The sequence below is a fragment of the Podarcis cretensis genome, assembly GCF_951804945.1.
Source record: "Podarcis cretensis genome assembly, chromosome: 11".
Classification (NCBI taxonomy): Eukaryota; Metazoa; Chordata; class Lepidosauria; order Squamata; family Lacertidae; genus Podarcis; species Podarcis cretensis.
The window spans coordinates 43086652-43111842 of record NC_137180.1 but is presented as its reverse complement, the minus strand read 5'-3'; the positions used below and the strand labels follow the sequence as shown (position 1 = coordinate 43111842).

The 25191-nt window shown below is 41.5% G+C and overlaps 1 protein-coding gene and 1 long non-coding RNA gene across 10 annotated transcripts in view; both read left to right on the top strand.

The window, feature by feature from the left end:
* Positions 1-25191, top strand: part of IL31RA (interleukin 31 receptor A) — a 45194-nt gene that overhangs the window by 326 nt on the left and 19677 nt on the right. For 2 of the 9 annotated variants that reach the window (XM_079994796.1, XM_079994792.1), the window contains exon 1: positions 22214-23415. The exons of 1 other annotated variant lie outside the window; for it this stretch is intronic. In XM_079994796.1, coding sequence (XP_079850922.1) covers positions 23346-23415 — 70 coding nt within the window. In that variant the 5' untranslated portion in view covers positions 22214-23345. Of the gene's footprint in view, positions 1-19327; positions 19763-20214; positions 20408-21846; positions 21966-22213; positions 23416-25191 lie in introns of those variants that run through there. 6 more of the 9 variants (XM_079994790.1, XM_079994793.1, XM_079994791.1 and 3 more) reach the window with 6 other exon arrangements.
* Positions 409-10210, top strand: LOC307226400. Its single transcript, XR_013843368.1, has 5 exons — positions 409-886; positions 1118-1235; positions 3372-3580; positions 8600-8754; positions 9984-10210. It is a non-coding gene; the product is annotated as an uncharacterized lncRNA (long non-coding RNA).

The window sequence follows — 25191 nt, the reverse complement described above, 5'->3', positions numbered from 1 at the left end:
TATCTGCTTTTCAAAAAGCAAACACACACTGATGTGATTCCCACTGACTTGTTTAGTGCTGAGTCTAGTTTGGCCCTGAGTGGCACAAAGAAAGCTGTCAAATGTATGAAGTCTAAACTGGCTCCACAGTCATTGTATAATGGCAAAAAGTCCAAGATGCCATATTATGAAAAACTATGTGGGGAATTAAAACATGTTATCCAGTTGATGCTGACACAAAACCCCACACATCCCCCCCCCAAATAAAAATAAAATATAAATTTCACCATCACCCCTCCCCCCCACTTCTTCCCGACCTTATACTGTACTCAACACTAATGTCTCATAACAAATGTACAGTAACTGATCTGTACAAAAGATTTTACAACCTGAAAAAAGAGACAATGCACATACTTTTGTAAACCAAGAAAATCTTTAATAAAAATTACTTTTTAAAGAAAAAATGTGTGTGTCAAGTCTGAGGGGTGGGAGACAACACATGAATCTGTTAAAGGGATGAGATAGAACCCTTCTTTGTTCCCTTTTCCATCACTACTGTGTTGTTTTGTGTTTTGCTGTTAATATATCTGATCTAAGTGATTTTTCTTTAAAAATAGATGGAGATGCTGTGGCTCACATCTTTCCTTCATCCCCTTTAATTGAAAGTGGTTCTACCTTGAAAGTTTTTGTAGACTGGGCAAAAAACCTTTTCCTTATAAAAATGCAAGTCATATGTTCTGGACACTGAACGATGTTGTGATTGCAGAAGAAAACTACCAAATTATCAATGATTCTGTTTCTGGAGTAGTTATTCATAATTTCACTTATGGAAGAGCTCACGTTAAATGTTTTGTTGATTCTCCGGTTAAAAAGCAACACCTGGCTCACTCTGAAGTTAGATCAGGGTGTAAGTAAGCTTAAAAGTCTTGAATTGAAAATGAGTGATTTAAGCACTTTAACAATACTTGAAAAACTTTGAAAATATTTACGTAGAATGGATCCTGGTGGGTGTAATATTTTAAAAGATTTAAATTGTAAGATTTTACTGATGCCAAGTAGTTTATAAAGTCTTTTTACCAAGTGAAGCTGGTCATTCAAATGCCTCAGAAATCTATTGTTTTGCCTTTCTTGGTTGCAGTTCCTCCACGGCCTCCTGAAATAATTGTCTGCCTCTTTTATTACAAAAGTAGCTCAACTCTTACTTGCGTCTGGACACATGACAGGGACCCTGAAACAGTCTATACTCTCACTAAACAGTAAGTGCTAAGAGTTTGGCTACTAATATTATATAAAGGGGTGTGAGTACCAGTCACGAAGTGGTTGCTGTGGGTATGCTGTGGCACAGTACAAAATGGCTTCCATGGGGTCTGTGGCAGAACACAAAATGCATTTTATCCAAAAATGAATTCCAGGGTTGTACACCAATATAATTAAATTTTCAGAAATACAGTGAGATTAAGAGGAATAAAGCCATACAACCTCCTAAAAAATATCTCTACAACAACTATCTATATATAGCTGGAAGTTTGAGTGGGGACTGCCCTAAACCCTATAAATGGTAGGATTTTTATTATTTGGCATATGAATGAAAATACAAGCTGCAGAACTGTGTCAGACAAAGAATTCCTATGCTGGTTTATGCAATCAGCCTGGCCAAGCTAGTGAAGAGCAAAACTGTTAACATGGCAAAGTGTTGACTGCCTATCTAAGAGGAATCCTTGGGCTGGGCAGAGAAAGGTTGCCAGTGTAACTGTGTGTGAGAGAGGTGACAGGAAAAGAGCAAGGTGTGCTGGGAAGAAGAATGGTGAGGAAAAAAGACTGAGATCCATCTTGGGCAGGTTGGCTGAAAGCAGGCTGGGAGAGATGCCTTGGGCTCAAGTGCTGCACTGCTGAGGGAAACAAACCCTTCTTGAGATGACCATGCTGTAAGATCTGGACTCCTTCCTTCCAAACTCTGGTGTTAATATGTGAATAAATCATATTTATTAAAGCTATGACAGTCTCTGCTACACATTCAATTCTCCAAAGGAGCACAGCCCATGGTGAGGACCAAGACCCTTGGAATCCCATGCACAAGCTTGGCAGGGCTTGGGGGTGGCCTGTACCATAAAGTTTTACTTTCTGCCCCTCTTTGCACTCATATGTGTCATATATCTATCCATTTATGTCTATTAAATTCAATGGGTCTGTAATTATAACAAAGGTTGGATACAGCCCACAAAAAGTCTTCGCCCATGTGCATTCACTGTATGCCATCTTCTTTTCAATATCTATTCACTGCAATAACATTTTTTTCAGAGTAGAAAAGAAATATTTTTTTTCCATGTGTATCTCAAAGTCAGCTTTTGTTCTGAGGTTGTTGGGTTTTTTTAATAATGCTTCCAAAAACAGCCATATGTGCTTGACAAATGACAATGGTGATACAGCCTTAACTAATATCTATAGGAAAAGGAATTGTGCTTCTCTCTTTGCCACCTGTACTGCTTATAAAAACCCTTGACTATATCCAGCCTAGAACTTTATTACTATCCATAGTGTTTCCACACTGACAATGCAAATAATAATTTTTGTTTTTAATTGGGGATATGTGGTCAGGAAGGTGCAGTAAGAGGCAATACTCAGCTCCAGCTGCTAAGTACAAGGTACCTCCATGTCCTTAGCTGGGTGAGTGGTAGGGACGTTGGGTTTTCTGGTTGGTATACAGCTGGGCACTTTTATGGTGGTGACCCAGGCCTAACGAGACTTCAGACGATACATGGGACATCTGTGATGTAGATCTCCCATAGGGTTGTTCTCTTTTTCTTTTTTAGCATGCCCTCTCTCAGGTTAGCAGCCTTAGATGGCTACTGGGAGAGCAAGTTTATCATTTTCTCCTTTGCCCTTTCTTTGATCTAAATTAACTTCCACCCATGTCTGATTTTTCACCTGTAGAACTAATAGCTCTGTGGGAGAGGGGTAAGAGAGGAAAAAGTTTAACTTACTGTCCCAGAACACTTTTTTTTAATCTTCAAAGTAGCTGTGTGTGGTTACCAATGCATACAAAGATATTATTTAAAATAAAATAAAATAAATACGCATGTAAGATCTTAATCAAGAATCTCATATTACATCTAGGTTGGCTGCAGGATATTTTCATCCTATTAATTTCTACTGGAGGGAGAAACACATGCTTTAAATTTCTTCTGTTGAAATCTGTGGCACTTGAATGTTCTCAACTTTCGGTTGTCATTATTAAAAGCATAATTCACCTTTTACTGTTCTTTTCTAAATTGTGCTCAATATATTTCAGTCCTGGATTTGATTCTAAATGTGAGCTTCTTAACCACTTCTTCCCCCAAAAATATTTACTAATTTTCTTCTTCTCCCCACCGTCTGCATTTTTTCACAAACAGGATGTTAGCACCGAATGGGGAAGAAAACTGCTCAGCGAAAGGGGCTTCGACATTAGGCGATGAGATACTAAGCTGCTCAACCAAAAGTGCTTCATGTACATTATTCAATCAACCAATTTCTGCTCAGGAATATCGTGTCCGGGTGACAGCAAGAAATAGCTTGGGGAAAGCAACCTCAGAGCCTGTTTGCATAATTTCTGTAACAATTTGTAAGTTCAGAAGCAATTTAAAATATGAGAAACATAGACTGTGTTTGAGTAAGCGGCTCTTATGCAATACATCTTTTGCTACTGCAGAGATAAAAGAATTCCAGTGGCATGCAGTGAATATTTTCGTAGGATAACATTTAGCGCCAAAGGTGCCAGCTTCCAAGTGTGATTGGGACAGGACAACGCCATGCGCATAAACATTGTGCCTCCGTCCATGAGCTGGGAAGAAGCTTCCCAGGCTTTGGGAAGGAGTTGCCAGGCCTCTGACAGGATACTGGAGCCCTGCTGCCTCCTTACCAAATCCGAGTGGGCTTAGGGAAGATGGTAGAAGGGCTCTTGGACCCCCTTGAAGCATTGCACCTCCCTCCATAAGCAGAGCAGAAGCTTCCTAGGCTTTGAGAAGGAGGCAGCAGGCATTAATACTTCAATACTCTTAAGTTACCAGGAACATTTAAGGTACCAGCCCAGTCTCTCTGGTACACTGACAGCACCCTGCTGAAGAATTCTATTTTGCATAAATCTACATTCCTATGCGGATTTTGAAAAGCTTCATCTCTTGGAAACCTTTCCATGCTTTCATTTATACGCATTACCACTTTGGACAAATTCAGCTTTTTGTTTCTAAGTGGTCCATAGTTTCCTGCAATATGGCTCATAAGCAGTGCCATAATATAATGCATAGCTACATTTCCACATTATCTCGCTTCTTCCCTTAGCAGTACAAATCAGTTGCCTTTTGAAGGAGACAAGCCTACTTGTCACTTTCATGTCTACTTGGCGTGGTTATTTTTTTCCTGAACTGTTTTGTAGTCCAGCTCTGATGTATGCATAAGGCCTTTCAAACAGCTCTTAAAACTGCTAGAGGGTAGGATGCAAGGAGGGAGGCTGAAGGTAGAAGGGCACAGAAAACTAATGAGGTTTCCCGCTACGCAATCAAGGTGTCAAGCCAATTCCAACCCCCCAACTTGAATGAGTGGGAAATTCCAACATTCATAGAATCTTATTTTTTTTTTATATAAATTTTTATTAAGAGTTTTGTTAATACAATAAAGAAAAAAAGACAGAATAAACAGAGAACAAACAAAGAATAAAACAAACATAAAATTTTACATCTTGTAATAACCATCTTTTCTTCATTTTTTCCTTTTGGACTTCCTCACGTCTCTCGCTCCTACATTCCAAGTTAATAAAACTTTAGCCAGCAACTTATCACCTTATTTTCATTCTTATTGTACACAATTCCAATATTTTATCCATACCTTTGAATATTTTTATCAAAATCCTGAATACATAGTTTTAACATGATATTCATTCAAAATTTATCTTTCTCATGAAATTCACTCATTCTCATAATCTTTTCAGCTAACTTTATGGTGCCCTGTTGTTTTCAAATCCCTCATCCTTCTTAACACTCATATAATTTACAATGTTTTTGAAGATAGTCCTTAAATTTCTTCCAATCCTCCTCCACTGCTTCTTCTCCCAGATCTCGGATTCTGCCGGTCATTTCTGCTAACTCCATGTAGTCCATCAGTTGCATCTGCCATTCTTCCAGCGTGGGCAAATCTTGAGTTTTCCAATGTTTGGCAACAAGTATCCTTGCTGCTGTTGTTGCATACATAAATAATGTTTGGTCCTTCTTTAACACCCTCTGGCCAACAATGCCCAAAAGGAAGGCCTCTGGTTTCTTAGGAAAGGTATACTTAAATACCTTTTTCAGCTCATTATATATCATTTCCCAGAAGGCCTTAACCCTAGGGCAAGTCCACCAGAGGTGAAAGAATGTTCCTTCAGTTTCCTTGCATTTCCAACACTTGTTATCTGGCAGGTGATATATTTTAGCTAGCTTGACTGGGGTCATGTACCACCTATATATCATTTTCATAATATTTTCTTTCAAGGCATTACATGCCATAAACTTCATACCGGTAGTCCATAACTTTTCCCAGTCAGCAAACATAATATAGCCAATATCCTGTGCCCATTTTATCATAGCTGATTTAACCGTTTCATCCTGTGTATTCCACCTCAGCAGCAAGTTATACATTCTTGAAAGTAATTTAGTCTTAAGTTCTAACAGTTCTGTTTCCAATTTCGATTTTTCCACTTGGAATCCTAACTTTTTATCCAATTTAAAAGCCTCTTTAATCTGAGCGTAATGTAACCAATCTCACACTTTATCTTTAAGTTTCTCCATACTCTGCAATCTCCAATTGTCTCCATCTCTTTCTAATATTTCCCAATATTTTGGCCATTTGACCTCCATATTGGGTCTTTTCACAGCCTTAGCTTCCATAGGTGATAACCACCTTGGGGTCTTGTTTTCTAATAAGTCTTTATATTTTATCCAGACATTAAACACTGCTTTCCTTACAATATGGTTCTTGAAATTCTTATGAATCTTAACCTTGTCATACCACAGATACGCATGCCATCCAAAAGCATTGTTAAATCCTTCCAAGTCTAAAACATCAGTGTTTTCAAGGAGCAGCCAATCTTTCAACCAGCAAAAAGCTGCTGATTCATAATACAACCTTAAGTCTGGCAGGGCAAACCCCCCTCTTTCTTTAGCATCAGTTAATATTTTAAACTTAATTCTGGGCTTTTTGCCCTGCCAGACAAATTTAGAGATATCTCTTTGCCACCTCCCGAAACACTCCATTTTATCCACAATCTGTAAAGTCTGAAAAAGAAACAACATGCTTGGCAATACGTTCATTTTTATAGCAGCAATTCGGCCCAACAAGGAAAGTTTCAGTCTTGACCAACTTTCTAAATCCCTCTTAATTTCTGACCAACACTTTTCATAATTGTCCTTAAATAAATTCAGATTCTTTGCTGTTATGTTCACCCCTAGATATTTTACTTTTTTAACCACGTTTAACTCTGTCTCTTTCTGAAACCTTTCTGACTCTGAAACTGTCAGATTTTTTTCCAATACCTTAGTTTTTTGTTTATTTAGTTTAAATCCCGCCACCCGACCAAACTATTGAATCAATTGTAAAGCCCTTTTCGTACTAGATTCTGGCTCCTGTAGGGTCAAAACTAGGTAATCTGCAAAAGCCTTAAGTTTGTACTGCTTCGCTCCGACCTGAATTCCTTCCACCAACCGGTCCCCTCTAATCATATTCAAGAGCACTTCCAGGACCGAAATAAATAACAGAGGGGAAATAGGGCAACCTTGTCGTGTTCCTTTTTCAATTTTAAACTCTTCTGTCACCACATTGTTAACTATCAATTTAGCCTTTTGTTCTGAGTAGATTGCATCTATCCCATTTTCAAATCCCCGTCCCACTCCCATCCCTTCCAGGTTTTTCTTCATAAACTTCCAAGAAATGTTGTCAAAGGCCTTCTCCGCATCTATAAATATTAACACTGCTCTTGTATTAATATTTGTTTGCAAAAGTTCCAAGATATCAATAATGTTCCTTGTGTTAGCAAACAAATGTCTTCCTGGGAGAAAGCCTGCCTGATCTTTATGGATCACTTCGCTTAAAACCTTTTTGAATCTGTTTGCTAAAATGTCTGCAAAAATTTTGTAATCCACATTTAGAAGGGAAATGGGGCGGTAGTTCTTAAGTTGTGTCTTTTCCAATTCAGATTTAGGTATCAATGTGATGAAGGCTTCTTTCCACGTTTCCGGTGCTTTTCCCCCCTCCATAATCTCATTGCAAACCTCCATTAGTGGATGTATCAAGTAGTCTTTCAATATCTTATAATATTTGGAGGTAAGCCCATCAGGCCCTGGGGATTTGCCCAATTGCATGTTCTGAATGGCAACTTCAATCTCTTGTCGAGTTATCTTACAATTCAGGATTGATCTGTTTTCTTGAGACGACATTGGTAATCCATTCTTTATCCCAACATTCATAGAATCTTAGAGTTGGAAGGGACCCAAGGGTTATCTAGTCCAACCCCCTGCAACACAGGACACTCTGCTAAAGCATCCATCCATCCATGACAGATGGCTGAGATCTCTGTGATTGGACAGCCTCAGAACTCATGGTGACTGCAATACCAGTATGGCTGTTAGGATTAGGGGTTCAATATGTACTCTGGCTTTGGTTAGTGACGTTTTGTGATGGCACATCTTACACTAGAGTATCAGCTTGTTGAAGGTCAAATGGTTTTGTCTTGGAAAGTCATTAGATTGGTGACAGAGTACATATTTGGTATGCAGGTGCCAGGCTTGATCCTTCAGATCTCCTGTAGAAGGATCAGGTAGCAAATGATGTAGAAGACCTTTGCCTCAGACCCTAGAGAGGCAATATTTGTATTAGATGTACAAGCAACACCCCATTTGTGTGTGCTCTGTCTTTGTGTGACCGCACACACACATGGTGCCAGGAACCCAGAAGTGGGGAGCACTCTGGAGAGTCCTCCTGGCTCACAAGTAGACCCTCCCCAGAGCCAGAAGAGAGTCTCCTTGCAAGCCACTAGGACTCTCCATTTATGTGCATTCTGTTGACGGATGCAAAGGCCCAGAACATAAACCCCACATAAATGAGGTGTTGCCTATATTAGCCACAGTTCAGTGCTTACAACTTTTAAAACTGCTTAAAACCTCAACAAACAGAGAACACCGTAATCTTAATAGCAAAGGTAAAAACACTTCCAATCCCCCTGCTTCATTTTATTCATATTACAGCTAATCGGCTACAAGACTGCCTGTTGAACGTCTCCGCAAGCAATATGCATAAAAATGTTCAATGAAAACACTAGTGTTGCACAACAACAATAATCTGCCTCTACCTCTAACCCAGCTGGGTTTAATTCCAAGTGTGGCAGTGGTGTTGCATCATATTGATCTGGTTCATCAGTCCCCCTCCACCGAACAGAAGTGATTTAATTATCTTTTTATAGCTGTGTTTAGAAATGAAATATAAATTCTGCAATGGGGTTCAAGTGTGCAGCCTACCCCACTCTCCATTCCAGCAGAATCTCTCTTGCTGCTGCCAGTAGGATTGGTTGTAAAATCATTAGCATTGAAAGCATGAGAGCTTTCTTTCTCAATTCCAGTGAAGCCTGATCCTCCTCAGATAACTAAAATAGAAACAGTTCCAGGGATGCCGCCAAAGCTAAGAGTTCATTGGAAAAAATCTCGAATGCCTCCAAGTGCTGAGAACAATACAAGGTGCCAAATTCGTTATAAATCCATAAAGGAAAATGGCATGGTAAGTTGAATTGTAAGTGAGTAGCAATTTTTCCAGCTCATATAACTACAGGCAGTGGGCAAGACCTCTAATGAATCTTTTTATGTATTCTATCATAAAATTGTTTGCCTCATTCTGCACACACAGTTAGAACACTTCCCACACTCATCTCAAAAACAGCATGGAAGGCCACCACACAGGGGTTATTGTTGTTGTCCATGTTGGCCTCATCTTCTCAGTCTGATCCTCGTAGTATCAGCTAGTAGTTTACCGAGGTAGTGGAATGTAGATGCTCATCCTTATCTGGGTGACATTCTGACTGTATTCTTAACCTGTCAATTGTGCCCCTATTTTGTCTGGTGACTCACAGCTTCAAAGTCAGTCAAGGGCATGGCTGCCACATCCCCAGGTCCTTTGTGACATTTTGTTATTCTGATTCCTGGTGAATAAGTGCTTCTTGGAGTTCCAGGTGAAAGGCAGATAAGTCAGTTTTTGTGAGAAGAGTAAGAATAGCTAAGAACATGAGAGGGGCTCTGCTGGATGAGGCCAAAGGGGCCCATCCAGTCCAGTATCCTCCTTCTCAGAGTAGTCCGTCAACCAGAAGCCTATGGGAAGTCCCAAAACAAAACTTGAATGCCTCTCTACTTGTGAATCACAGCAACAGATATTCTGAGACATACTGCCTGTAGCAGTGAGTTCCATAGTTCCTACCCTTCCCTTCCCTTCCCTCCCCTCTCCCTCTCCCTCTCCCTTTCCCTTTCCCTTTCCCTTTCCCTTTCCCTTCCCTTTTCTCTGTCTTGAATCTTCCAACTTTTGGCTGGAACATTCACTTTCATCACATCTCTTCTTACTTGCCTTTTCTCTAAACTAAGAAGTGCCAAATGCTTTAACTTTTCCTCAAAGGAGAGTTTCTCCATCCACTTAATAAATTGGGTTGCCCTTTTCTGAACCTTTTCCATTTCCACATTCTCCATGTACTTGCCATAAGTGTGTGTGTGTGTGTGTGTTTGTGTGTGTGTGTGCACGCGCGCTGTCTTTTGGTAAGCAGTTATTTTATTGAAGGAGCCAAGAATGCATGCCAATTTTGGGCAAGCAGAATTTACCATCTGAGCCACACTTGGGGTGTGGGGTGAGGAATGTAAGAATATGGATGCAAGTGATAGCAAGAGAGACCGCAGTATTTATATTTTGCCACCTATGATTTTTGCTGTGTTCTTTGAAGGAAAACTGTTATTCTGTCCAATTTCCAGAAAGATTACTTCATGGAAGAAGACAGCGCAACAATTGAACTCACTAATCTGTGGGATTGTACAACCTATACTGTTGATGTTCGGTGCGCTCATAATGACTCGAAGTTTTGGAGTGAGTGGAGTACCAAAAAAATGGGAACAACGAAAGAACAAGGCAAGCAAAAATGCTGATACAGTTTGATGCTTCTGTTTTAAATTGGCAGATCTAAAAAAACAACAAAAAATAATTCATGTTAATAGTTTGTTTTTCTAAATTATATAACCAAGACTCATTCCATCTCTAGGGGATCCACAATGAATGCTTACAGTGTGTATGTCTTACATTTCACAATCCAGTGCCTACCCTATTTAAGTGTGATGAGTGAAAACCATATTCATTTAGGATGGGAACAGATCCATATCACTGAATGGAAGACCTAGGTGGCAGTTCTGGAGAAGTGACCCAACTTTTTATCTTCTATGAAACTTCCTACAGGGAGGTTGTGGCATTCTATTCTATGAGGTTGGGCAGACACCATCTAGTAATATCTTGTGCATAACTATTAGTTCTTCAACCAAGGTCCAGCTGAACTGAGTGGAATAACTGGGATTTGGGAATGGCACAGATGTTCATTCACATCTCATGTGACTCGTATTGAGAAGAGAAAAATGGTACTATTTCTCAGGAGAGTCTATCTCACACTGCTATACATTTATCTACTAGCTATATCATTCAGCATTGCAATATAACCGGTGGATATTGTTCTGAACCACAGGCCCAAACGAGGGTTCGTGGGAGTGGTTTTGTGTAGGGATACCAAAGAAGGATGTCAAAAACATTGGAATGATCAGTTCTAATGCTTTATTAAAGAAAAATGTAGACTTACAGGAAAGCAGCCTGGCAGGTTTCCTAGCCTTTGCATATGTGGGATGAACACCATACCAAAGAGATGGCTTTTTTACAAACAAGCGTCTTTATACACAAAGCAGCATATGTCACTTTGTCTAGGACAAATACAGTGGTACCTCAGGTTAAGTACTGAATTCGTTCCAGAGGTCCGTACTTAACCTGAAACTGTTTTTAACCTGAAGCACCACTTTAGCTAATGGGGCCACCCGCTGCTACCGCGCCGCCGGAGCCCGATTTCTGTTTTCATCCTGAAGCAAAGTTCTTAACCTGAAGCACTATTTCTGGGTTAGCGGAGTCTGTAACCTGAAGCATATGTAACCACGAGGTACCACTGTACCCAGGTCTTACAGATAGTTGGATGGATATAGTCAGTAGAGGAAGCTTAGGACCATGATAACTGCGACTGCCACAATCCTCTTGGGTGGCAGCCTATTAGTCAGCAAACTGATATCAGTTAGGCACAATTCTGGGCACATCTTCGCTTTGCACCAACATTGTACTAGTAGCTGTCTCAGCCGGGTTCAGCACTTCAGCTGCCTGCAGTTAGCTAGAGGGCTCCTGTCACCAAACAGAAGCTCCTTTTGAGCCCAAACCCTTTGTTTTTCCATAGGGTTAGGGTCTCTCTGTTCAACTGACACTGTAGGCAGCTTTCTCCAGCTGAACCAACCATTCCCCTGCTTGGTAGGGTAATTCCCACAGGGCCTGAAGGATCATTTTTACTTCTCCTTGGTAGTTGGAGTCTATCACAACCCTGAGTACTTGCAACTCGTTCCAGGGTCCATCCAGATCTTGGGGCTATTTATCCATAAGTGTCAGTAGGAGTAGGAGCTGTGCCTATCACTCCTTCACTCAAGGCACATCAATCTATCCCTATAGAACCTTTTGAGGCTTGTGTAGGCAACTATGCAGCAGGGTGCACTTTTCACACTCAAAGAACTGGAGAAGCACCCATTATTCCGCCTTTTGCTCTCCCACAGGGAATCCCTTTCCAGTCTGCCTGTTGTTTGGCAACTGGAATGCATCTTCCATCAGAGGGGTCCTGTGGGATTTGGGTGACTCACAATTTGGATTTACTATTCCAGTAATCCATTAATGCATTTTGTGGCTTCAGTGCATGATACGCAACACCTGGCTGCTATCCTGCAGGTATTGGTTCCTTCAAAGAGCTGTGTACTTTTTATCTGACCATATCACGCCTAGAAACCTCAACTTCTATTGCCTGTCATTGAACTTTGGCAGGATTTACTGCCCAGCCATTTGGCACTGCAGATAGCAAATCTTGAACACACTACTCCAAAGAAGATAAAGCACCAGAAATTAATATGATATTCATTCGATTGAATACAATAAGAAAAAAAGAAGAAAAAAATAACATTGGGTTTAGTACATCCCTTGTGTCCCCTGCCAAGAAAAATAAAATTGGTCCTGTGACTCAAGGGCAATATTTAATATTTTAAAAGACATTAGCTAATTCATCTACACTTTGGGAAATGTCACCTTGCCCCTCTGGCAACTGATACTGCTGGTTGCTACAACACAAGTGTGGGCAATCACACTTCCCACAAAACTGCTTTTACTGCTCTTGCCTTAATGCTGGATATAGCTTCTTAGTGAAAAAGCTGGGACATCACCCCCCTCTTCAGTGGGGAGGGGAGCAGAAGGCACAGGGTCTTTGTAACATACTGCTTCTTTCCAAGCAAGTTTTTCCATAATTTTAACCAGAGCACATTAGGCTCCTTAGCCATAGCCTCTCCCTTCGTGCTAGCATTAAGCAAGTCACACACCATATTCACTTTCAGGAAACCTCCTGGAGGGCATTCCCGCTACTCCCCCCCCCATCTGACACAACTCAAACTTTGCTGTCCTCAATCTCCATCTCAGCTATCTTCCCCCAAACATCAGGCAAGCTGCTATCAACCACTCAAGCAATGAATGATTCCCTTGCATTCCTCAAGCTCCATGAAGCCTCTGCCATAAAGCTGGGTGTGCTGCTATACTACTTATATTCATAGAATCTTAGAGTTGGAAGGGACCCTGGGGGTCATATAATTCAACTCCCTGAAATGCAGGAATCTCAAGTAAAGCATCCATGACAGATGGCCATCCAACCTCTGTTTACAAACCTCCAAGGAAGGAGAATCCACCACCTCTCATGGGAGTCTGTTCCACTGCCAAACAGCTCTTACTGTTATAAAGTTTTTATGAACGTTCAGTTGGAATCTCCTTTCTTGTAAGTTGAAGCCACTGGTTCGAGTTCCACCCTCCAGAGCAGGATAAAACAAGCATGCTCCCTTCTTCCATGTGATGGCCCTTAAGATATCTGATGATGGCTATCATATCTCCTCTCAGTCTCCTCTTTTCCAGGCAAAATATACCCAGCTCCTTCAAGTGCTCTTCAAAAGGCTTAGTTTCCAGACTCTTGGTCATCTTGGTTGTCCTCCTCTGCACACGTTCCAGCTTGTCAACATCCTTCTGGACACAGAACTGGACACAGTATTCCAGGTGTGGTTTGATCAAGGCAGAATAGAATGGGACTATTACTTCCCTTAGGGACACGGGTGGCGCTGTGGGTTAAACCACAGAGCCTAGGACTTGCCAATCAGACGGTCGGCGGTTCGAATCCCCGCGACTGGGTGAACTCCCGTTGCTCGGTCCCTGCTTCTGCCAACCTAGCAGTTCGAAAGCACGTCAAAGTGCAAGTAGATAAATAGGTACCGCTCCGGCGGGAAGGTAAACAGCATTTTCGTGCGCTGCTCTGGTTCGCCAGAAGCGGCTTAGTCATGCTGGCCACATGACCCGGAAGCTGTACGCCGGCTCCCTCGGCCAATAAAGCGAGATGAGCGCCGCAACCCCAGTCGGCCACGACTCGACCTAATGGTCAGGGGTCTCTTTACCTTTACCTTTATTACTTCCCTTGATCTGGACACTATACTTCTGGACACTATACACTATGTCCACAGCATTTTCCTGATCCTTCAAGTTTGTAATTCCATAAAACAAAGAAATCAGATTGGTCTGGCATGACTTATTTTTTGAGAAACCAATGCTAGGTCTTAGTAATCACATTATCCTTTTCTAAATGCTCACAGACCAACTGTTGAATTATCTGTTCTAGCACCTTCCCTGGTATCAATGTCAAGCTCACCAGTTGGTAGTTACCTGGGCATGGGTGTAGCCAAGGGGGGGGGCAGGGGGCAGCTGACCACCCAATTCAATCAAAACCAATACAAATCTGGTTCTGCCCTCCCAACAAAAGCCTGCCCCCCATAACAAAAATTCTGGCCACGCCCATGTACCTGGGTCTTCCTGTTTCCTACTTTTGAAGATGGGGAACAATATTTGCATGCCTCCAGTCTGTAGGGCCCTCACTTGTTCTCCAAGATTTTTTCAAAGATCATAGACAAAGGTTCTGAAATTACATCTGTTAGCTCATTTAGAACCCTTGGATGCAGCTCATCAGGCCCTGGAGATCTGAATTAATTTAAAGTAGCTAGGTGTTCCCTTACTACCTCTTTCCCTATATTGGGGCTGCAGCTCCCTCCTTGTATCATTTATTCTGTTATCACCAGGTTGGGCTTTCCTTTTGGGTGAAGACAAAGATTTTTTCCACCTCCTTGGGAGAAAGACTCAAAGCCATCAGCACCCTCATCCCTCAAACGCATTCAAGCCAACAGAGATTAAAGAGGCTGCTGGTGAAACTTTTTAATTGGCTCCATTAGTTTACTAGGTGTGAACTTACCCAATACAGTCTTATTTCAGCTTTGAACCCCTGCTTTCAGTGGCCAAAGAGAGGTACATCTCATCTGTCAAACCACCATTAAGTAAGGCTATTGAAACATTTGCAGCCTTAAGACTCTATTTTCAATTTTGTCGTTTAGCTTTTTCATTTTGTGTTATCATTGTGGTTTTTTGTTTTGCTGAGCTTGGTGGTGAAAAAGAGAGAGAACTGGGTGTGATCAGCATTCTAATGGCACCACACTTTAAATTCCCAAATGATATTCCCCACTGATTTCATGGAAATGTTAAGAAGCATGATGGACAAGAAACCCTGATTCACATCTTGCGTGCTTTATTCATCCTAAATGGAAAAACAACTTATCTCCTACTGAAGTTTCTCTCTGTTGATTGTGGTGTTCTGTTGTAGAATGATAAAGAAACAGTAACAGGAAGGAAGTATTGCGATTTTGTCCTGCTCTGTAGCAGGGAGGCAGACCCTAAATGGGAATATATCTTGCACAGGCTAAAACTATGGCTTTTATAGTGTAGTTTGTTTTCTTAAAAAATCAAATAGCTTGTGTGGGAGGTCCTAAACCAGATTGAGACCATGGCACGAGAGACTTTAACCTGCATTTCTTAGCAAATTATTTATTAATTTCATTTTTTCATATATGCGTGTTGCATTATGCCCATGCAGAAGCAGTGAGTGGAATGACTTTAAATATTTGCTCTTATTTAGAACATAATTTTAAAGCTTGGGCAAAGGGATATTATATTTTGTTCCCTGCATTGTAATTAGGATAATGGAACAGACCAAAAACAATGTAAATGGACATGTGTTCATTTTTTAAATGGAAGTTTATTTAGTAGAAATGCATATCTGGCTCACCACACCATTTATCCAAGACTCCATATATACTTTCCAGAAGTCCTTTCAACTACACTTTCAGTGCCCTAATGTATGCTTCCAAATGCTGCAGAGAAAATTGAAGTGCAGTCCTGTTGAATAAAGCCCTTTACCATTTAATGTTCTCATTTTGCTAGCAATGATAATTCCAACTGTTTGGCATATATCCCAAACAGAACTGGTATACCCGCCAGCTTGCAGCAGTTGAATAAAAGTAAAATACCACTTAAATAAGTTTTCCTTAAGAATAACGCTCACAGTATTTTGTGGTACGTTTAACCATCTCCATCTCCAGATGGCTGTTGCCATTTCTTGGCCCGAAACATTTTCCCACTTTAAAATTATTTGGCTTTTCTGTCTCTGTACATGTTGGATGGTTGGAGCTCTGAAGCAAAGGCTGGGTTAAGGGGAGCAGGTGCTGTTCAAGTGCCTTCATAGAGCAGCACCAAACACTCCCACCCCCTCCCCTGGCTTTTTCTATAGTTGTTTTTAAGTGAATTCTAGAATTCTGCTTGGTTGCATACAGTCATGTCTAGCTAGGACCTTTCCCTGAAATTATGCAGTTTACTTGGTATCTTGGGGAAACACATTTTTATCATCCAAGATTCATACAGGAAACTCTGCAAGCTAAGATATGAGTGTTCATCTGAAGAAAAAAAAAATACATATAGAAGATTGAGTTCATTCTGTTTTTCCCTGCCCCCAAGGAAAGACAGCAATAAACAGAGAAATTGATTAAAACATGGATAGGCAAACTAAGGCCCGGGGGCCGGATCCGGCCCAATCACCTTCTAAATCCGGCCCGCAGACGGTCCAGGGATCAGCATGTTTTTACATGAGTAGAATGTGTGCTTTTATTTAAAATGCATCTCTGGGTTATTTGTGGGGCATAGGAATTCGTTCATTACCCCCACAAAATATAGTCCGGTCCCCCACAAGGTCTGAGAGACAGTGGACTGGCTCCCTGCCGAAAAAGTTTGCTGACCCCTGGATTAAAATAGTAAGTTTTTGAATTTTGCTTTCTGGCAAATGATTTGCTTTCTTGAATTGCAACAAAGAACATACACAATTAGCACCTGTCAACTGTGAAGATATCTTGAGCAAATCTCAGATGAATGAACAAAAGCCAGGCAATGTTGCCTTCATGTGTGGGCCTTTAAATTGCATAGCATCCTACTTCATATCAATTTCAGACATTTTATGCACCCCAATACTATTGTGAGGGCCATTATGAAAGTTGTAAGAACTACAAAAAGTATATTAGCTCTTCAGAACCCACTCATCCCCTTTGAGAAAGTAAATGTTCCATACAGACATGCACTTACTTCCTTGGAGGTGTTTCACGCAAATCCTGGGCACATGTGACTGCTTTACATTGTTAGTATGTTAGGTAAAGGGACCCCTGACCATTAGGTCCAATTGTGGCCAACTCTGGGGTTGCGGCGCTCATCTTGCTTTATTGGTCGAGGGAGCCAGCGTACAGCTTCTGGGTCATGTGGCCAGCATGACTAAGCCGCTTCTGGCGAAGCAGAGCAGCACACGGAAACGCCGTTTACCTTCCCGCCAGAGCGGTACCTATTTATCTACTTGTACTTTGATGTGCTTTGAACTGCTAGGTTGGCAGGAGCAACAGGGGCTCACCCCATCACGGGGATTCAAACTGCCGACCTTCTGATCAGCAAGTCCTAGGCTCTGTGGTTTAACCCACAGCGCCACCCACATCCCTCGTTAGTATGTTAGCAGGCTTCCAAACTTGTTTGGTGTTTTGTGGCTTTAACTTGCTTGAAGCAATTGAATGGGTAAATTGTTGGCACACACCGTGATTTAAAGCAGCAGCCACAGTGTTAATTTAGGGTAGTGATGGATTCTGTGACAGAACGTCAGACTATATTGGCTCACTATTATTAAAGCTCCATATCTTAGCTCTGCTCCTAGTAATCCTTTTTAAGCCAGCAATGTCAGGAGTTGAACTTTTGACTTTCCACATGCAATACATGTACTCTTCCATGGAGATGTGGCCCATCTCCAGCAAGCACCACTTACTGGAAATGTTGTGAAAATGAATGAAAAAAGGATTGCAAACCGCTTTCCAAAAAATAAAACATTGATAAGCAAATCCTCTTTCTACCTGTTTTGCCATACAAATGTGAAGATGGTTGCAGTATATGTTTATGTAGGAGTATGTCCCATAGAGTTTGTTGGAATTTCCTCCACAGTAAGTGGAGATAGGATTGGAGCATTAGGGACAAAGAATATGTGACTGCTGGGTTTCCTGATTGAGACTTCCCATGTTTTTTTCTTTTGTTGGATTGGGATGTGGTGTAGACTGTAGAGGATGTGGCAGATGCTTTCTTAAGCCTTCACACGCAATTTTCCAGGTGAATTCCCCAGCAGCGCTTTGTTCCAGAAACGGGAAATTAAGAAGGAGAGAGGTTGAGCAGGGAAACTGAAGAGGTGAAATATTATGCCCTCAACCAAATTGCTCTCCTGACTTTTTTTTGTAAAATAAAAAGACTTCAGGGATGTTGATGCAGTAAGGGTCATCTGGGCAGTGCCCTCAAGGCAGGCTTGTCCCTTGACAAGTGCTTAAATCTTAGAAAGAAGACACATCCGAACATGAGCACTAATGAAGTCATGCCAAGCTTTTTCCTAGTAGCCTGAGCCTGAGAGTTGCTTTGTTCATTTAGTACTTGAGGGGGAAGTCAAGACTACACATATTTAGAGACAGTCTTTGTTATGATTGTGATCCCAGGGTATTAGTCACATTTTTGCACTCAAGTGCCTCAAAATGATTTATACAGTAAAACTAAAATAAAAAAGGTATCAAAATCAGATAAAACCAGCAATAAAATACTCATACAACAATATATTGTATTTAAAAGGAACAAGTCCAAACCCCACCTCCCTTAAAGGATGAGTGCTACAAAAGATAGTCATATCTGACTACCTTCCTAATTTAAAGAAAACATAAAGCTGCATAAATAAAAATGTTTCTGCTTGGTTCCTGCCAAGAGACAGTAGTGTGCTTCCACAGATGGGAAGCCACCACTGAAAAGGCCTGTTCTTGTGTGACTATCCTCTACACCTCCCTTGGAGAGGGAGTAAAGTCTTAACTTAAGGCATGTAAATCTAGTTGAAAGTCTGAGTTTGGTCTGGTCAATTTGTGGACTGGAAACCATATGCCATCTTGGGTTCCTTGATGGAAGGAAAAAACCTCACATGTGCCATGCACAGTAGATAATGGAAAGAAGGTCCTAGCTGAGTAGTGCCCTGCCTCTGAAGAGCACCTCTCTCTCTCTCTTTTTAAAGAAATGAACTGCTTTCCACTCTTAAAAAGGAAGATATGGTTCTTCACATTTTTTAACATTACAGGTTGGTGCAAAAGACAATTTTGATACCCTCATGTCAAAGCCAATAGTAGCTAGCCAAGTTATTTTGGCACCAGGAGAACATCCCACAAACGTTTCTCCCCTTGCAGTAAAAATACAAAACTAAAAAGTTGCTGTCATTTCATGACAGGCAAAATTGGGCTTCCTGCGGCTGCCTTGCTTGGCCTAACAGTAAGGAATCAGGACTCTTACACAATAAGTAGCATAGTGACTTGTTCTGGACTGATCTCTCTCTCTCTGAAAGAGAGAAAAGCAGCAAATTATGCCTCAGTTGCACGTTTCACCTCTTAAGATTATTATATTCCTTAATCGTTTGTTGGGGGAAAGGTTTCCACAGCATATTTAAAACAATACAATATAATACAATAGATTCACATTCACGGAAAAACAAAGGCACCCGTGCAATTATTATTATTATTTTAAAACCCCCCAAAAAACAGCCCTCACAAAAGAACCCCCATGGCAGCCTTGGCCACACACTGACCCCAAGGCAACGTCCACCAAGGTAAAAGAGCTCAGGCGACATTGCCTCAAATAAGCACCGTGGGCCTTCCACCCGATTTCGTCAGATCTTGTTTATTTCGTTTTTATTTGTAACTAAAATGATGTCACAGGCCTGGGCATGTGGTATCCCTCCCTCTCGCCTCTGCCTCCCTTAAGTGGCTTCACTGTTAGTCGCAATACACTCTTAGCCTTGGCCTCAGGCCCAGCCCTGCCCGTAACCGCCGGGTTGAAACTGGGAATCCCTTCACGGGTTCTCCCAAATAGTTTAGCGGGACAGGAACATGATGGGCGGCGCCAGGGAAAACGCGGGTCCGGAGAGCCGGGTAAGGCGAGGCCCCGTCGGCCGGGAGAGAGGCTGCTCTCGCTTGAGGAGGTACGGAGGAGCCCCAGGAACCAGTGAGGCAGTTGTGGGCTGAACCGCGAGGTTTTCTCTCACTCCACGCTCCTTTCTCTCCGCCTCGCTTAAGCGGCCTCCTTTCTCTGGTTCGCTCGGCACTTCCCGCCCTCCCCGCTTTGCTTCCTGGCAGTTTCAACCGAAAAGCCGCTCCTCTCGCTTCCCTTTCTTTCCCCGGTTTCCTTTCCTTCGCCTTTCTTGCGCAAAGGCAGTTTCTTACTCAGCTATTCCCTCGACAGTCATTTGGCTTCGAGCACCGCATTTTACTTTTCATTCTCCCGCCCCCCGCCATCTGTATACGCTTCTCACCCACCCCGCCCGCCTTCTTCGCTTCCCAGGATTATTACTATTTTTTAAAGCTGTTTTTCACACTGTGTCCAAACTCAGTGGGTTTTTTTTCCTTTTGTTTTTTGTATTGTGGTTTTTAATAGCTAGAATCGAGGCGTTTATTCGAGTACTTGAAAGATCCGCCGGGTAGAGAACGACGTCGAGTTTCGCAACTTCGCATTTCTGGTAACTAACTCCAAAGCGGCTTGAATGCTGCTGTCGGCTGCAGTTTGCAAGCGCTGGGTTCCTGAACCCTCAAACCGAGGACGTAAATTCTCTTTAAGGACTTTTGGACAGGTGAGACTTTAAAGGGCTTTATTCAGGGCCACCTGTGCATGTTGTTCATCCTTAAATGTCTCTCAGCTCCATGTGCAATGCTTTTAAAGTACATTTGAAGTGCATGCTCCTCCTCTTAGAATTTAGGGCCCTGTAGTTTACCCCAGTTCCCTGCAACCCTTAACAAAACAAAGTTGCCATATGTATATGAGAGAGAGAGAGAAATGTGATTTGAATGTGCTTCAAAGGTATAGTGTGTGGACAGTCTGGTATAGTGTGTGGTCAGTCTGTTTTGCACTGAAATTTGGCTTCTAGCAGGAGTAAGCAGATAGTAAGTCAAGTTCTACTGGTAGTTCTGTAGAAGTTTGCAGTAGCTGAAGCATTTCTGACTCCTGATTTTTTTAACCACAACAGCAGCTAAAGGACGCCTTCCACCACCACAATCCGTAGTAATGTAGGCAAGTCTGAAAGGGCGAAAAAGAGAGGGAGAGAGAGACACGCTGGGGGAGAAGGAGAAAGAAAGTGAAAGGGGTGAAGTGGGGTGGGGAAGAGAGAGAGTTGCTTCTCATCAATATCAGCTCTTCAGTACAGGCGCTGGTGGGGAAACCAAGGCTGGGGAGGGGCTGGTTGGCTAAGCAGTGAGGAAGGGGAGGCGCGATTCTTGGAAGAAACAGGGTGAAGGCAAAGTTTCCCACTTGCTTATCTCTCCCCGTGGAATCTGGAGCCCCCATTCCTTAGTTTCATGGTCCCTCTGCCCCTCCCGAGCCCTGGACAAAACATCCATCACAGAGGATTCTGCAACCAGAGACGGCCCTGATGTTCGGTGGCGTGTTTTGTTACCAGATTTGGGGTATCCTTTATTATTAAAAGAGATCATTGCATAATTATCAGGAAGCCTAAGCTTTGGCAGAGTCAGTGGCACACACACATTGCCGTTTTGCCTTGCCTGCCATTTTTGCCTTGCCTTTTCTACCCGCGGTCCCCTGTTACTTTAGCTGTACTCCATATGCTCAGCTTTGCTCAGCTCTGTCAGTAGATATTTTTTTCTATTAGATGCAAGGATTTCACATTTTGAGAATACAGGAGAAGCAGCAGGAGAGGCTGCAATCTAACACCTGCTTACTTGGGAGCAAGTCCAGTTGAACACAGTGGGGCTTACTTCTGAGTAGACATGCTTGACATTGCACTGTCAGTTTATTAACATTACACTAGAACAAGAAGCTGTCAATTAATAGAGTACTTTTCATCCTTTTAAGTACAGCATCTTAAACAATTTAAGATCAATGGCGCATAGACAGCTTTGGGGAAATGTAAGACCTGCCTATAGGGCATAATCCTAGGGGAAACATAACAAAATGAAGATTCTAAGTTAATCATGTTCACACAATTAATGTCATGTCTAGCTTGACCCAATTTTTGTTTCTTTTTTATCATTGATACCCTGCATTCTTTCTCAAAAGGTTTACTCAAGGTGGCTTCCATCCTTCAACAAATGTGAAGTATCCCTACAGAAACGTGATATATGTATAGCTCAGGTAGAACACGATTTCCGGTCCCTTTAAAACAAAGCCTTCAACAGGTAGGATCTGTCTATAATAGCAGTGCCTAGACCCACTGTGGGAGGGAGAGAATTATAGCTCCTACCCCTAGAAATATACTATTGTAGAGTTGGAAGGGACCCTGTTGAGGATCATCTAGTTCAACCCTCTGCAATGCAGGAATATGCAGCTGTCCCATCCTTTTTTACATTTGCTGTCCACCCTCATTTGTCCTCCTCCTGCTTTGTAAATTTACATATATCTCTCCCTTCCTCCCTCCCCCCCACAGGTTGCCTCGGATGCTAGTCATACTCAGAGAAGACTCACTGAAATGAATTAAAAATCCAAACATTAATTTCAAAGGCTCTGCCCTAAGTAGGATTTAGCTGGATGTATCCTGTTATTATGATCAAAGTATCTTGCCCAAAAAGATATGCACAAACCAGTTTATCTGAGTGCATTCTTCTCAGGGTGGGGGAACTCATTTATTTATAATTGCTTAATCATATGGGACTAAATTGCATCATGTTGTAAGGACCTTTTATTAAATCTTAGAATTGTAAAGTTGGAAAGGACCCAAGGGTCATCTACTCCAATCCACAGTGCCTATTTTGAACTATGTTATCTGCAAACTGGAACTTGTAGTTTGAGAGTCGGAAAGAAGTGTGTCGTACTATGTGGCATTCTTTCTCAAGAATTACAAGTTTCACAGTAGATCCTACTAACATTGTCTAACATAGTCTGGAGGGTCCAGTGGGATGTGGCAGCTAAATAGCAACAGGTGAGGGGGCAACCATTATAACTGCTAAGATCCCAGGGACTGTGGAAGCCAGTGCTGCTGATAATGAGTTAGATCTATTTTCAGGAGTTCTAAATGAGTTAGCTCTCTTTTCAGGAGTGTGTAGAAGAATAAGCACATACTCTTGGGGACAAGAGAACATCTGATGAGCACTTGTCAGTTTTTTATGATTGCTATATGTATATGCAGTACTCTTGAAAAACTACCCATGAGCACTGTGGGCAGGGACAAGCCCAAAATGCTACATAACTCCAATGGTGGCAATACTGCTTTGTGGTTTGTAGGTTTTTCTAAATTGTTTGACCTCAAAAAATAGGAAGCCCATTTCAAAAGCTTTGTGCTATTGCAATAACATTGTCAAAAGCAAAGAGTCAAAAGTTCAGATCTGGAACCTATTTTCAGGATTCAACTCTGAAATGTGTGAAGTAATAGTAGAATGATGATTTCTGGTTCCTTTGGAAATTTAGCTGAGGGAAGATATGTAAAACAATTTTATTTTCATTATTAACTGTAATGGTATGCTCACCAGATAGAAATATATACTATATAATACAGCAGCATTACTGACTTTGTTGGAGAAAAAAGATCTTACTTTTGTTACAGTGTTTCCTGCCTACGCACAATGATTCTAAATAAATTTTTATATACTATGCTTGGGATCTTAACCATGCATTGCAACTTCTGTTTAGCGGGTAAGTTGAACCTTTTCTGTACTTATTGTTGGTGTGCAAACTAGCTTAGAAGAAAATTCCAATTAAGCATTTAGTTAGGATGGGCAGTAAGGAAATCTGCTTCTTTCTTGAATGAAGGTGGGTGATCCATATACAGTCAAACCTCAGTTGTCGAACGTAATCTTTTTTTTTTTTTTAAATAATTTTTTTTATTAATTTCCAAATTTTTAACATAAACAGAAACAACATAAAAACAAACACAAAAAATCATATTTTCTTAACCTTATTTCCATAACCCTCTTTTCCCGGACTTCCCCATACCTTCCCCTTTTTGCATCCTTAATTTTAAACCATTATTCAGCAACCCTTCTTCAATTCCACCCTAGAGTTAAACACAATTTGCCGCTGCAATTCTACGTCTTCTTTTCCCTCAGCATTTTAGCACTCCTCAATTTTATAATAGTTCTTAAGATACATCTTAAACTTCTTCCAGTCTTCTTCCACAGTCTCTTTCTCTTGGTCGCGGATTCCGCCGGTCATTTCTGCCAGTCCCATAAAGTCGATTACTTTCGCCTGCCATTCCTCCAGCGTGGGTAACTCTTGTGTCTTCCAATACTTTGCTAGAAGAATCCTTGCTGCCGTAGTAGCGTACAAAAAGAAATTCTTATCCTTCTTCGGCACCAGCTGGCCGACCATACCCAAGAGAAATGCCTCTGGTTTCTTGTTAAAGGTGCACTTAAGCACTTTCTTAATTTCATTATAAATCATTTCCCAGAAGGCCTTAATCTTTGGGCAGGTCCACCAAAGGTGGAAAAAGGTACCTTCAGTCTCTTTACATTTCCAACATTTGTTATTGGGCAGATGATAAATCTTCGCAAGCTTGACTGGGGTCATGTACCACCTGTAAATCATTTTCATAATGTTTTCTCGTAAGGCATTACATGCCGTGAATTTAATACCTGTGGTCCATAACTGCTCCCAGTCAGCAAACATAATGTCATGACCTATGTCCTGTGCCCATTTAACCATAGCTGACTTCACTGTCTCATCTATTGTATTCCACTTCAACAGCAAGTTATACATTCTTGATAAATTCTTAGTATTGGGTTCTAACAGTTCTGTTTCTAGTTTCGATTTCTCCACCTGGAAACCAATTTTCCTGTCTTGTTTGTAGGCCTCCATTATTTGAAAATAATGGAGCCAATCTCGTACCTTGGACTTTATTTTCTCATAACTTTGTAATTTAAATTCACCACCTTCTTGTTCTAAAATTTCAGAATATTTCGGCCAATTAGTTCTCATATTAAGTTTCTTTACCTCCTTGGCCTCCATAGGTGAGAGCCACCTGGGAGTTTTATTTTCCAATAAATCTTTGTACCGTATCCAAACATTATATAGTGCTTTCCTGACTAGTTGTCGAACGTAATCTGTTCCAGAAGCTTGATAGGCTTCCGAAATATTCGACAACCAAGGTGCGGCTTCCAATTGGTTGCAGGAGCTTCTTGCACTCAGCAGAAGCCGCATTGGACACCCAGCTTCCGAAAACCAGAGCATTTACTTCCGGGTTTTCAGCGTTCAGGAACCGTAATGTTCTGCAACGGAGGCGTTCGGGAGCCAAAGTTTGACTGTATAAACAGTTTAAAGCTTTTAAATTAACTGGATTAAATCCCAAATAAGGTGGTAATGTCAACTGCTAATACCACCGTGGGGGAGGAAAACCCACTTATCATGTGTGCTACAGTCCCAAACCATATCTGCTATTCAAAAAGCAAACACACACTGATACAGTATTACTTG